Raw genomic sequence first — 16,211 nt, 5'->3', positions numbered from 1 at the left:
ATCACTTGTTGTGTTTGTTCGTCATATTGAAATTTGTTCTGAAGGACATGTACCTTAATCAGCCAAACTGTATGGAAAGCTGCTGAAGAAATCTATTAAGTCTGTGGCTGTATTAAACTTTTGCTGTATTCCTGATTGCTATACTATAGATTTACCGGAAGATCAGGTACGTGAAACCTCACAGCTGTTAAAAGACATGGTCATGTCAAATGCAGAATTGAATATAAAAATATGTTTTTGTTTATGTGTCTCTGCTTGTAAACTTCAATACGAAATTTCCGTCACAAAAGCTGCATATGTACTAGCTGGTATAATGTTACCAGAGATGTGCCTCATGTATATCAGAGAGACTAACCTTGAAATAAAGTTGGGAAATCACAGTGGAAAAATAGCAGAAATACATGAATAAATAATTAAACATAAAAACTGAGCAAAAATTCCAGTATACAGCTCCAGTTATCATGAAATCACACATCTAAACATTTCCTCCATATGTAGTCGTCTCCTTCATGATGAAATAGATCTCAACTGAGTGGAATTAACCCAAGGTGGAATTAATGAGATATCCAATATTATGTATGAATGTTTTAGGAAGATGTATCTCTCTCTTGTGACTGTCAATTATAGCAGTATGACGTACTGTCAAAGAAGTAGACCAATATATCAAACACATGGATTTGTAGACTGAAGTTAATTATTTCCTATTGCTTGTTTCAATGATTTATACTTCAGACAGTGTAACAGTGTTTGCCAAACTTCTCAAATGCCGACAAGCTGACATTTACAGGCTGGTTTTGATTGCAAAAGAGAGAAAAACCAAGCAAGGTGTTTCACGTAAGCAGGTCAGCTGGACAGGATTAGCCAAAAGATCGATTACTGTTAAACTGGTTGAAGAACGGTTGATCCATAAGTTTGACAACAGCATGTAGCTGAACAAACAGTAGACACTGAAATAGATAGATGCTGGAGACTGAGAGAGACATATTGTCACATATGCATACATTTGCATGCATGAAGACATTGCCATACATGGTGGTTTTGACCTTTTCAACATTTCACTTAATCTGAGTGCATGATGTTGAATTTTAACTTGTTGCAAATAGGTGTTGAATGTCAAGACATATTGTGAGAAATCTCATCTGCCTACACTTCATGTCGCTGACAAATTACTCAGATCATTTCCTCTTGAAACTCATATAGTACCATATAACACTTGTGTAGCGTGATCTTTAGAACTTCAAGTGATTTTTGCTCTGACTGATTCCTATCTGAAGTGTGTACCAAGTGTAATCGACCTTATTATTTCTGAAGTCAAGTTTATAGATTTTAGTCTAGACACAAGAACTTTACATTTAGTAGTCCAGGTTTCTGAACAAGATGGATTGGTTTCAAGATGGTAAATTGTGATAAATGGTGGAAATTAAAAGGTCTGTGACAAAAGAATAAAAAATTTACGATGGTACCCATGAGAAAAAGACTTAAGTGTGCAATTTGTCAGCCAAATTCTATATTCCATTCAAATTTCACATATTTATGCTAACTATTATGATGGCATGTTTCTTTCTCCAAGCTGAACATGTAAGACATATCTAGATGAACATCACTGATTAGATGTGTTTTGTCATATAGTGTTGTGTTTGCATTTTACATCAGGGGAATGAAACAGAACATGGATCTGATGGGAATACTTCATTGTATTCTGATAAAGGTAGTTCATGTGATGGAATGGATACATTGGAAATGCCATAATTGCTGCCACGATTGATTGACATCAGTGTTTTTTTAACAAGAAGTCAGACCTTGAACAAGTGTGCAAATCCATGGCCTTGTTTTGATTGTAATTATCCTTTGAGTTGACCATTACGTTCTCTTTTCTTTATCCGTCAATTTGAGTCACAGTCCTGTTTTGCATTAATTACTCCAACTTTAATTGATTGCGAGGATCTTATTCAATCCATGAGTAATGAGCAATGACAAGTGATTAGTTTCTAATTATTAGAAGTGGCATCTAGTTATAATTACAAATATTTGGTGATCAAGGTGTCAGGGATTTAGTGACTGCTGTCACGGTTCTGTCATTTGTCATGGTGATAGAAAAAGTACTGTTTTTAAATGAGCAAACACTCTTAGCCAATCAGTAATACAGAGAGAGAAATGGCATTTGTATTACACATTCATGCTGGAAACTAACCCTGCAGTTTTACTGCAGAATGAATTAATATAATTTCATTTAAGTTTCTGATATTTCAGGGTTCCAATCAACAGACTTAACCAATCACAACAATCCATTCTTTCATAAAGGTCAAGAACATGTTATGAAAAACACTGACTGTGACTTTATTTAACACACTGACACATGATAAGAACAATACTGTAAAGCCGTCCAATATTACTTGTTCTCACAACTTGTAATATTTTGTTTTTTAGGAAAGAGGTTTTGAAATTATTTTTTAGCTACTATAGACTATAGTCTATAGAAGCTATTGGGATGGGTATCCGTCCGGCGTCCGTCGTCAGTCTGTATGTATGTATGTATGTATGTATGTATGTATGTATGTATGTATGTATGTCCGTTTGTGAGGCGTCCGTCCACTCAAATATCTTGAGAACCGCAGTACTTACTGATTTGATATTTGTTGTGTAGATGAAAAATATGATTTTGAGAAACTATTTTTTTTAATTTTTGATATTGTTGAAAATAGGCAAATTAATGCCAAAAAAGGTGTTTTTGGTAAAAAAACTTCTTCTTCATAACCGCTGGTCAGACAGCTTTGTTATTTGGTATACAGGTCCCTAGGGGTAACCCAACTTAGACTTGTTCAAATTGTGATGAAATATGCAAATCTGTATTTTTAAGGAATTTATTTGTCATTTTTGGTCAAAATTTGACTTACATTGTATGTAATTCTTGTACTGTATAAACCCTATCAATTCACCCAGAAAAAAATAATTAATATGATTTTAAATAATTGAATTAATTAGGAAATCATCAAAGCCAAAATAATTTTAGTGTAGAATTATCAGAAAGTTCAACTTTTTTTGACAGTTCATAGTGAAATGCTTACCATCTTGGAGGATTAAAACATGTAAAGGCAACTTTCCTGAATCCCAACTTTGACATATTCTGAGCCGTCATTTATTGTGCCCTGTATGTTATCTAAAAGAAATTGCTCAAAATAGTCAATAGAGATAGAGATAGAGATAGAGAAAGTTCTAATTTCCATTTATGGTTGACTTGGTAAGGATAAAATAAAATTACTTTTTGAGGAAAAAAATAGAGTGGTCAATTAAAAGAGTGGTCAAAGTGATAGGGTTTTTTATGGTAAAGCTGGGCTGTATAAAGATTCCTCATGTGCTATTTATAGCAATTATGCAATCTGTGTAAACAGTGCAATGAAAGTGTAACATGATTCCTTAAATTGATGACCTTGAACTTCTTAAGTTTCAAACCTTTGTCTCTTCAGTGTGCTTTCTCTGAGTATGTACAGTCTCAACTTATTAAACAGAACTCACAATGTTAATCAAAGATATCCACCTTCTTCATCAATACATGTGTCACAAAAGGTTATTCTCTACATAACTCAACAGAGCTCTGTCAACTGTTGAGTTGCTTGTTCTTTCAAAACCGCTGGTCAGACAGCTTTAATATTTAGTTTACTTGTCCGTAGGATGACCTTAGTGAGATAATTTCATACAGTAAGGAAATACTTAATTTTGTATCCATGTCTATAGTAGCTTCAGGGACTTTGGCCCTATGTTTGTTTAATTTTATGTTCACTCTCTACCCTTTCCCTGTACATAGGTCTATCCATCAAGTTAAAAACAATGAGGGTTTGACTAAAGCCTAATGACGGTAAGGTTAAAGTGGCTGAGGGATTACAATAAGATGGACTGTTCTGTGACTGCTTAGGTAATTTCTGCCTCAGGCTTTGTCAAATGTGTAACATGTCTGTTCAGATTAGCTATCACCCGTAGCCAAATAAATTATGAATAATGTGAACTCTAAATTGTTGCCAAGACATAAGAAAATGACAAACACCCTTTCCATTCAATGTTGTCAAGTCATTGGAAATCTGAAGTTTATCTGATGGTAAATCTATCTTACTATTATGTCAAAAATAAATTCCATAATTATAGAGGAGCAATTTGTAGTTCTTAACTAGAAACATTTGATCGTTGCAACTCGGCATAATCATATTCAACCATTTTCTTTCAAAATTGAGATTAAAAGTGGGGGTCACTATGCACATTTTGGTACTGGAGAAACAAAGTATTCAAGATTTACTGATATTTAAAACTAAAAATTGCCACCACCCCTGTCTTAAGTCTGTGGAGATATACAGTTTGCTGAAATCTTGCATTACTGTGCTGGAGTAGTGTAAGCTTTACAAATGTGCAGTGTTGGCAAATTGAAATCCAGGTGTGCCTCATCCAGATTGTCAATTAGTGAAGGATTAAGTCGCAAGATAGCATTGCCACATACACTTCATCTAAGCCATCAAAAAGATAGCATTGCCACATACACTTCATCTAAGCCATCAAACATAGTGTTTACAGCTACTCGCTTCTGTTTACAGTTACTGTGCAGTGGTCTGTCCTTCAACATTAAGACAGCTTTACTACAGTTGGCTATCATGGTTGTTTGTGATGTCACTTGGCAACATTTCATTGCAAATGACAACTATTTTCAGATACTATATAGTAATCTTTGCAAGGACACCATCTTTTCAAAAGTTCAAGTATTCTCTCCTCTCAGATGATTTGATCCCATACAAAGTCAAGATTGCTGTAGATATGTGCCTGATATAGTTCCTTTTACGATGTGAAGTGTGTCAATTAGCCAATGTGGGAACTTTTAAAGGATTACTATTGGGAATTTAAGGTTAATTCCGAGTTCATTGTACACCATTAGTTGTATTTAGTAGCAGTTACAAGGTTGTAACCCTACATAGCATAGACCTTGTAAGTTGGCCAAGCATTGTCTAATGATTTCCGTTCAAATCACACTCAAATTTCACAACAAGCATAATGAAGTACTCTAATAAATATTTTACAATTTTGTGACTTTGTCAAGTTTGTTGTCAGGATGTGACTTTTTGTGTTTGTCTCTGCAGGAAAGAGATGATATGTCAATTGTTAATCAGATCTCAAGCAACATTGACATACTAGGTACATATTAAACTTCTCCCATGTTATTTGAAGGCAAGCACCAGAAAAACTGCAATTGCAATTTTGACAGAAAATTGATCATATAATTATTTTCAAAACCATCTGAGGAACTTTAATTTGATGTCCGTGAACAGTAAAAACAGGACAGATGGAAAATAATTACAATAATTGCAGGAGCAGTATGGTGTAATTTTCTTTTAATTTATATTTTTACAAAGACTACAATTTTGTTTATAGTTGGCAGTGTAGGATTTTTCCTTTGATCTATCTACTAGTCTGAAGTAAATAATTCTGCAAAAGGAATCCATAAACTTGTTCATTAATTGTGTACATTTGTGCACTCCATAGCAGACTTTCACAATTACAATTTGATACGGCTGTGTATTTGCAGTTTGCCATCTAGCATTTTCACATATCCTGAATATTTTGTCTGATCATTTGCAAAAAATAGATTCACCATTTGAAAGTTTGTGCAACTGTAATTTAAGTCGTCAGTGAGAACTGCGTGGTCTATTGACTATTGGATCAATACTGGTGTAGTAGTGGGAGAATAGAGATTTTTCAATGGTTGCAGAATTTTGAGTGTTGTTTGTCAGACTGCTGGCATGGTGGGAATCGACAAGTGTTTGATATTTTACATGGTCTTTGTGTAGATGTTTGTTTCTTCTCCCTGGAATTGATAATCTGATATTTCTGAGAAATTGTGGTTGCATATACAGATTGACCTGAAAAGGTCATGAGCAAATCAAATTATAGTATAAAATATATAAAAAATGTGTTTTTTTTTATGTTCTGCTGATAGATACATCTATATCTTGTCACATGCAAGAAGCTGTAAACAGCCATGCCCTAGTTTCTGTACTAGTAAATTGGAATTCAATGTGTTCTCATTGCATCTATCAGATAAAGCCAATCTTACAATGTATGGCTGAATATGACTTCTCAGAGTTGGTACCATGATAGTTGTAGCAATGCCATATAGCTAATGTAACTTTTATATAACATTGCAAAAAAGAATATTGGGAGAGTCCTGAATTATGAAAGTAAAACATGAAGTATATCCATTTTTTTCAATCATGTTTTGCATAAATATTTTAAATAATTTGAATGGATTACAAATCTCAGATGTGTGTATATATATGCCACACTTTTTGTGCGTGGAAAAGCAAGCACTGAAAATCTTTTGATCAAATCCCTCTTCTATAGCTCAGTATGGATATCTCAACCTGTTGGACTGAGAATATCATCAAAATTTAGATTCTGTCGTTTTTTTCAAACATCTATTGATAACAGAGTTCTGATATTTTATGAGATGAGTCATTCTGCTGGCACATCAGTTTTTGTCTTGATGCCATTTTGTTGAAATGATAAGCAGTGTGTAAATCTAGATTATGAACCTGACAAAGGATAGCCTTCAATAACACAAGGATGCTGAATCATATGTTGAACAAAAACAGCAATAAACAGAAAAAAATGATTTCTTTCAATGTATCAGATGCATGCAGGGATAAAAATAGATTTATTGTTCTCCCGTGCACTCTGTATGATAAATTTTCCATCCCAAGGCAAGTCTTTCAGTACATAAATACATTGACAGTGTAAGAAATGCAAGCAAACACTGCAAAGTATGAGAGTAATTTTTATCAAGCATCATAGACCTATGGAAGTTTTCCTGAGACGTGATATATATATATATATATATATATATATATATATATATATATATATATATATATATATTATATATATATATATATATATATATATATATATATATATATGTGTGTATGTGTATATATATATATGTATATATGTGTATATATGTATATATGTATATATATGTATATATATGTGTGTATATATATATGTATATATGTATATATGTATATATATATATATATATATATATAATATATATATATATATATATATATATATATATATATATATATATATATATATATATCACATTTAGTATTTTCTCTAGAAGGCAGTTACCATGGAAATATGAATAGATTTATGCATAACTCATCCAATCTTGTTTTGGAAATCTCATGAAGGCTTGAATGCACTTATCAACACCAGATGAATAGCAGTTTCCTTTGCAAACTTCTTGAACACTTATTTGACTCAATAATCAAGACAACTGGTGCAAAAGGCTATCCATAATCTTGATAAGATTACAACACTGTTCAGATTTATGGGGCCTTAAGTTGCATCTCAAGGAGATATGTTCCTGCATGAAGACAAGTCAGATTCATTTTTCACTATAATGTAACTTAAGCGATTATAAACAACTAATTCCAATCTATAATTTCCTCAGATAATTCAGATTATTAATCTCATCGTATCTATCATATATTTAGCCTGCAAATCAGTTTGGAAGCTAAGATACACGTGTAAACACAGCTTTCATGAATCTTTCTGGACTCTGATACAGCAGTAACATATGTGGGAGATGATACCAACAGCCGTAACTTCTAATGTCTATTTGCTGTTCAGCATCTTTGCCAAATGTTGCAAATTTACTTGTCATGAATTGTCATTTTATCCTAAATGCACATAACATATTGTCTGATTTGTTCTCGCACAGTGCATTACATGGTACATGTTAATGTCAGTCTCTCAATGTCAACATTTTTTTCCAATATGTTGATAGGCGCGTCAGATAAATGAGTAGACAGAAATGAACACAGATGAAATAACAAACATTTCAAGGTGTTTCAGTTTACCTAACAACAGTCCATATTGAACAAATTGTGTGTGTAAGTATCATAAATCACCTGTTCTGGACACCAGCTACCACAGTTTGTCATATTAATTATTACAATAATTCACCACTTTATACCATAAATAGAATTCTTATCACCAGGTCCTGGTAATTTTTAGACTATTTTGTGTTAGTTTGACTTTTGGATGATTTTCAATAAAATGTAACAGCAATCAAATCTAGAAATGGACAGGTATTTGTAGCACCTAGTCAAACATTGATGGGTGGTTTTGTATCACAGCTTTTTCTAATAGTCTCTTTCATGCTTGATATCAATAAAACTTAATATTCCTCTTTAACATGGAATCATTTAAATACAGATGTTTTGTTATAAGTGATAATAACATTGAATGAAATAAGACAGAGGAATATCATTTCTGCTGATATCATTTATCAGTTGACGTGACTATCGGTGAATTTTCTCTAAGGTGCTTCTGGATATTGAACTAGATATTGACAGAAATTGGTAAAGAAAGGGCACTCTGCTTCTACTAAAGTGAAAATATGGTTGAAATCAAGTGGGCGTTGGAAAGCAATTCAGAAAAGTCTAGATGCAGAATGACTTTTGGGACACAACAGTTTCATTTTGTAATTATCTGCTTTTAGTATTTGTCAAGCAGGATGTGAAATGACAATATTTATCTATGCAATATTGTTCCCAAAGTGCTCATGTCTTTATATTGCAATATTTATGTTCATGGTAATAGATTTTCGCTCGGTTATTACTTTGAGAAAACATACCAAGTATTATATGACAGGATTTTTCAATTATCCCAGCGAGCACTAAGTACCACGTAATGTGTAGCAACGGTAACAATCTGTGCATCCAACGACAGAACTATACAATGTAAAGTGTGTCTAATTTGCTGAAATGCTGATTGTTGGTTTCTGTTTAGGAGTGATTCTAAAAATAAAATAAAGTGCTGCATGGAAATTACTCACATGAAACTGGGTAAGTGTGACATTATATTTGCTAGACCGATGTTAAATATCCGGAACATCAGAATACAGAAAATGCAAAACATGAGTCAGAGTGTTGAAGGTAGTGATATATTTAGAGGAATGAGGTGCAGAAGCATATTTCTGCAGGGATTGTTCATTATGTGCAATGTGGGTTTCAGTTTCAGTTCACCTTTCATTATATTATACTGTCTGTCAGATGGTCTCAATAATCCTGATGTCATCTTCCAAACTCAGTGTTTCCTTCAGCTTTTGTTGTCGCCATGAATCAATCACAAAGAACACACACAAAAAGGAATGGAACTTGTGCAGTTTAGCATTGTGTCAATCTTGAACATCAGCCACGGATTTTTCATCGTGGATTTTGTGGTGGGTGGAAAGAGGAAAAATCGTGTCGTAAAACCCTAGCAGAGATGATATTAATGTTTAAAGCCATCTACATAACAAACATTATGAGAAACATTTTATAAATAAATTAACTAGTTTGAACAAATTTACCAACCGCTCATGCATTCTGTAATACTACAGATGGCTTTGATGAAATCAATAAGTTGAGGTACCGTATAAAAACTGCATTGCTACTTCTCTATGGCTTAAATGGTTTCAGCAAGGTGGAGTAGTAGTTATGTTTCCTGCATATTAAATATATTCTACCAAGGGAAATGAATATTATAAAAATAGAGTATCTCTCATCCTGATATAATTGACTCATAACATTTTAACTATGGTTTGAATGAAATCCTATCAAGTATCTATCTTATGGAGAGATACGTGTGTAGAGTATCAATATTCTAGTATAACATAGCCCATCCCATTCCAAGCAAACAGTTCACTGCATCTGTAAGTGGAAGTCTTTAACTGCAGATTTAATATGTAAAATTACAAGATACTATCGGAGTAGAATCTCACTAGGTGTCATCTTGTAAGGTGAAGTAATCTAATTTTGTAGTTCCTGCTTACTTAGCTTAGATTAGGAATTGATCTCTTTTAGGTCATCCTGCCCCTTTTCCTTAAGAGGTTATACAGAACAGAAGTTTGCAATTTAAGTCTGCAATAGTAACCTGCAATATAGTAGTATTTCTACTGTAATGTCAGAAAGAGGGCTTAGATCATACAGTCTCTGAAACAGGAACTCTATTACAGGACATTCTTAATGGTAAACTTCATGTAGGTTGTCAAGGTAGAAGGCACATGTTGTACATCACTGTTTGGCCATTTGCCTCAAATGAAAGGTAATATTAGGCCATTTTCCATGAATTTTTGTCAGGTTCCCAAAATTTGATGAGGTTGTTACATTGCATATTCAGAATTCCTGACACATATTTGCCCATCCAGTTGCATGAGAGATAACAATGTACCTGCCAGTGTTCAAAGCAATGACAAAATTAAGATGCTTTGGTCTTCAACTGAAGTCTATCAAATCAATTCATTACATTTGACATATTTTGGATTTGTGTGAATTTAATTTGACATTTAAAAGGACAGGCTTGTTGCAAGTTAAGGGGAAAATAAAATCCATTTTGGTCATCCTGTTTCCCACTTGTCAAAACTAGCATGTCAATACACACACCTTGGCTTATGCATCCCACTAACTGTCGGCATCAGAACATAGCATTAGCAAACAAATTTGTAAGCAAGTGGAATGTTTTAGCATTAGCCACAGCTGGAATTTAAGCTTATAATACCACTTCCTGAAGTGTCACTGCCAAACTCTTCATTGTCAATGTTATGGCCAATAAAATGCAAAGTAATCAGTTTCAGCGTTGCTGAGATTTATTGTCTGGATCTTGAGCAAATCCTTGATGTGTAGTTTAAGCACCAGCAACTGTGCTTTCCTTCGCTAATTAACGCGTCAGGATTGGAAGATGCTAAAAATAGCTTCTGCAAGAGAAACCACCTGATTCAGGTTGAAACCTCTAATACCACCCCGGTCATTGCAAAAATAACCTCTAATTTCCTGCAGGGCCATTAAATTATTCCCAGTTGATATTAAAATTTATATGGCTTTAGCCAGATTTGATATATTACAAATAACATTATGCACACCCCAGGTGTGGTTGAATTACAACCATACTGGTTATAGTCTCGTTAACAGAAAATCCGGCAAGAGGCATTGTTTATGACTTTGGTTCAGAAAGTTTCCTTGGTATATCAGTGTGTCAGTGTAACATATACTACGTTCACACTACAGAGTTTAAGTCACCTCTGAGTCTGCCCTGATCTTGAAAAAACAATATTACTGTGTCAGTGCATGTTTAGCCTACTTTATGTTGGGTGTGAGTGGTTGGTTCAGAGGCGACACAAATGTTAGAGCAGGCCAAAATTGTGTGAGTGAATGGCTTAGATCTGCCGTTAGCCCAGTTGACGCCCTAACATTGGACCCAGAGTACGGTCAATAGGTGACTCAAAGATGGTAGATCCATATACCGGTACAGTGTGCACGCGGACTGAAATTTTTTACTTATTACCATCTTGTGTCAGGTCCTGAGATGGCCTAGGGCCTGTGTGAAACTAGCAATAGTTGTAGAGTAGTAACTATCTTGTGTATTAGAATACTTCTTGTATGTACCTGTGTCATTGATGTGTCCCAGGGTTTTCCTTGTCACTTTGACAGATATACTGATAAGCTGTCAGTCATTTGAAGACTATCCTCCAGCAATGGATGATGAATTCAAGTAGAGTGGATAAGGCTGCTTTAAGTTACCTATATCTTTGCCCTGCTGGATGCCTTACATTACTGCTCAAATAACTGTGAATGTGGAGGTCATTCTTCAGTGGAAATTATATGATAAAGCCACCTAATTGTCTGTGATGTCTCAGCCTTGGCTACCCATGCTGAATCTGATCAGGCAGTGTATCAAATTTCAGTTCTAATGCAGACCAAAGTAATTGGGTAAAGTGCTTATTGAACTTCACCGTTGCCTACAGATGAATAAACTCAATTACATTTGTCATTACTTGTTTCCTTTTTGTGTTTGAAATGGTCATATAGGAAACAGTTATCACTTACTAGTTTGTTTCAGCATATAAATAGTGCAACAATTTCGAGTTTATGGCAAATTTAGGAAATTTGCTTTTAATTAATAGTAGTAGCACCTTGACACAATTCCAGACATCTTTTATTTATTTTGGTTGGTCTTCATGTTTAAAAAAGCTTGTGAATATGAACAATTTTTTGGTCAATTACTCCGGTATTCTATAAGGCCTTCTCTTAAATATGATATCATGATACACTAGGTTATGATGATGTTATCAAATTTCTTTGGAAGTGATGTGAATTATAAGTAAACTGGAGCTTCCAGATGGAAGACATACTATACCAATGGATGCAACAAAAGCTCCCTAACTCATAAAATATCTCATTTCGTAGTTACTAATTTTAATAGAACACACAACAGCCAAGCATCCTAATAATTGTCTTGTAATGGACAACAGTGAAACTCTTTCATCATCGCAATTTGGTCTCTTTCTGTTGTCATGGTGTATCATTCACCCTGAATACAGAAAAAATTGAGGTGACAGGGTTGAGTAGACTGTGGTGATTAAATTACCCCAATGTTTCAAAACGTAATAGTGGAAACATACTTTCAGAAATATTGGAATCCCTTGACATTACAGTGTGCACCAGTGTCACTTCACTCATGGGAAAATAAAACACCTTCATTGATCAACTACCGTAGATCAAATTCACTATCGTACACATGGCCAGCCATCATCAAGAATTCTATTGTGCATGTTTTAAAAATGAAGTTGGACCTGCAGACAACCATAGCAACTTTGTCTTCTTTTGTATATCCAAAGAAAAATAGTCTGTCACAGAAATGTTACAAACTTATCTTTCACCATTTACCAGAAAAGAACAAGTTACACACCCAGTTTAAAAACAACCAATTATAATTATTCACCACGCTGTCAATGATTAAAGAAGTCAGAATGTAATCCGTGTTGTTTAACTTCCATGTGTGTCCAATAATAATATTCAACAATTATAAATTTGTTTTAGAAGATGGTGACAAGTACAACAGAAAATTAATAAGGGAATCTGATATATATTGAAGCACATACGGTATTGAGGAATATGGCATCAATAAGCCTGGAAAAGATTCAGGATTTTTTCCAAGGTCTTTCATAGTATACACTATTGTGGATTGAATAAATATAACAGCAGAGGAGAAGATTTGCATTGGTTGGTATTTTTGAATCATTTAACTAATTCTTTGTAACAAAACAGGAATAATAGAAAAAACGTAGAGAAAGCAAGGAGTGCTTTAAACCATATTCAAGGTAGTGAATCACTCCTATGATAATAAAATGTGAGGACCACAGCTGCTGCTACAGCTGATATGGATGCGCTGTAATCTATGGGGTCATCATCCTCCATGTCGTTTTTTAAGTCAGTCAGTCCTGCCCAGATGAAATGCTTTAGATGGTACAGGAGGGCACTGGGATATTACTCCATTACATCAATTAGACTTAGTGTGTCGTATTCCAAGACTATGACAGAATCATGTCGCAAAAACGACAAGCTGTTCCATCATTAGGTGACATGAAATAAGATAAATATTATCTGATCAATGGTTGGTAAATTTGACAACCACAAATCTAAATGCTCAAACAAAATTAGAGAGATTCATACAGGCATTCCATTTATTCATATTGAAATTTGAAAACACTGTGTTTATAGATGGTTGTAGCAAAACGTTTAGGTCTGGCACAGGGAAAAGAGTAATTCAATAATGAATGATATATTGATGGTAAATGGGTGGATGGAAAATGGTCAGATGATTACAAGTACACAAATTGTGATTTAACATGTCATTCATCTGAAAAGAAATTTAATATACCTGTAGAAAACTTTTACTAGTAAATAATCAAGTGACATTGTCAAGTTTTGTTATTAAGACATGTATTTAGATGTCAACTGTATTTCTTTCATCAACTGACGCTTTTGTGCTCATTTTGTTGCTAATATATTATAGCCAACCCAGCATTATCTGCAAGGAAAGTCATGATGGCACACACATACACAGTTTGCAATCATGTTGTCGTGAACATCCCTGGAGATCTGTCAGCTTACAAGTAGTAAACCAAAATTGATGAATGATGGCATATTCTCTGAAGAAAGAGAACCTTTCACAGTTAAACTCTATATGACATAAGCCATCTAACACAGAAGTTGAGATGATACATAAATTGTGAATCATGAAATTGATTAATTGAAAGCTGTGGAATTATCATTCTGTTAAAATACTGCTGTGTATCAGTGATGTTGACCCTGCATAACCCATAAAGATGTGTGTAATTGGTGTGTTTGTCCGATGTACACAAAGTGTATCATCGGTTTGGTGGTTAGCAAATGCATAATGTAATAGAAAAATACACACAAGTTTACTAAGCCCTGATTTTTTGTTTCAATTTTGACTTTTCTTGATCATCATCAATACCAATCAGTGAGATGCAAGGGTAACTTAACCTTTTTCTGATTATAATATTATGTGTTGATGCTTTATCAGAGTCAATTAGTAATTACTAACATTATATCTAAATGGTGTCACAAACATGAAAATATAGTGGAAGTGGTGTTTTTGAAAGTTAAATTTCCTTACCCAAAATATAATACAATTCTCTGTGACATTGTAATCAAATAACAATGTGATTGACGGCAGTTAAAATCTTAGTGTGTTAATAAACCAAAAATTTACTGACATCCGATAGTATGGAAAACCAAACTTTTACACATTTGCACATACAGACAGACAGACAGACATACAAAATACATACATACGTATACATACATACATACATACATGCATACATATACATAAATACATACATACATACCTACCTACATTGGAGATACAGGTATACCGGAATATACATACCGTACACATACATGTATACATAAATACATATATACATATAGACTTATATTCAGTTGACTTTTGTGGTATTAATACTAATTCTGATACAGTGTGTCAATGTCATTAGTGGAATAATTGTAAATTTTTAGAGATGTCACAATATTATTGTATCCACACCAAGAGACCTTGTTGCTGTTATGTTTCCCAAGTAGTCAAAAAATAAACAAATTGTAAAGTGTTTCCTAGGGAAAATCTTGCCCCGAGAGCTAACATTTATTACCCTGTTACCCTGAGAGCTACCTTTTTATTCTCCACATTATGATGCAACATTGCTAAATGTGTCATATCATCTGACTCTCCACTGTTATTTTATTTTTCTCTTACTTGACAGTGAAACCAATCATCTTGAAGCTGGCTTGATTGTGGAGCTGTGGACAAAAGGGCTAATATGGGATACATTACTTGGTACTGCATGGCTTCCATTAATGAACATTAAGCATTCAAATGAGGTACAGTACATATTTTGTATAGTCCTAAGATTCTGCAAGTATTTTCGTCTATATTTGTATGTGCTGTCAAGAAATTCAGTTGTATGTATCTTCATTTGACCTTGTAATCAGGTGTCTTCTTTGTTAAGAAACTGCTGACTTGCTGCTTTGTTTTGCCAGATGCCAAGAACATCTTTTGATATTTTTGAAAAGAGGATGTCATTGACGCATTCATCTTCCACTTGTTAATGATTGTTCTATGAATAAGGAAAATGGTTTCCACCAGAGAGGGCAGTGTTATTTTGGGACATCCATTGTGTGTTCAGCTAAAGTATGTCAGATAGATGGAGGGAGCCCTCACCAGGCCAAACTATTGTAACAGTTGTTTTCTGTCATGAAAGAAAACTAGCAAATGAGGAAACAGTAAATGAACAGATAACTAATGAAGTAAATAATTAAATTCATGATAAGATCAAACTATTAAAAAGACGAGATTAATTATTGTACTCAACAAATCCCAGACTTGATTTGTCATCAGTAGATATGATACTGTGTTCATCTGTAGGAAGGAGAAGGACAATGGCACTCACTGGATGGTGAAGTTGAAATGAAAAATGGTGAAGTGTGTGGAACAAAGCTACCCACTGGCCATAGTGTGTTGATTGACGCTAGATTTGAACTCCCTTACGGTAAGTGGAGGCGATTTACTGGGCAGGATGTCTTGTACCATCTGACACTGAATATCAAAGTTATTATTTACCTCATTATTATGTTTTTGACAAAAGGTGGCGATTACACTTTTTTCATTAAATTTTCTGTTATATTTGTTGATATATATGTATGGTATACATTTTGGTTTTACAAACTTTCCAATGAAATCACATGTATGATATAGATGCCAACATAGTATAAACATGTAAAGTTTGTATGCAACCCATGTTACACAAATATACCCAAAACATA

The 16,211-nt window shown here is 33.9% G+C and overlaps 1 protein-coding gene across 12 annotated transcripts in view; it reads left to right on the top strand.

The window, feature by feature from the left end:
* Nucleotides 1-16,211, top strand: part of LOC139122014 (protein unc-13 homolog B-like) — a 212,686-nt gene that overhangs the window by 83,974 nt on the left and 112,501 nt on the right. For all 12 annotated transcript variants that reach the window (XM_070687362.1, XM_070687360.1, XM_070687371.1 and 9 more), the window contains exons 4-5: nt 15,152-15,269; nt 15,814-15,937. In XM_070687362.1, coding sequence (XP_070543463.1) covers nt 15,152-15,269; nt 15,814-15,937 — 242 coding nt within the window. The remainder of the gene's footprint in view (nt 1-15,151; nt 15,270-15,813; nt 15,938-16,211) is intronic.

Source organism: Ptychodera flava, chromosome 21, assembly GCF_041260155.1.
Source record: "Ptychodera flava strain L36383 chromosome 21, AS_Pfla_20210202, whole genome shotgun sequence".
Classification (NCBI taxonomy): domain Eukaryota; kingdom Metazoa; phylum Hemichordata; class Enteropneusta; family Ptychoderidae; genus Ptychodera; species Ptychodera flava.
The sequence above is the reverse complement of the archived record's forward strand: the minus strand, read 5'-3'. Positions and strand labels throughout refer to the sequence as shown.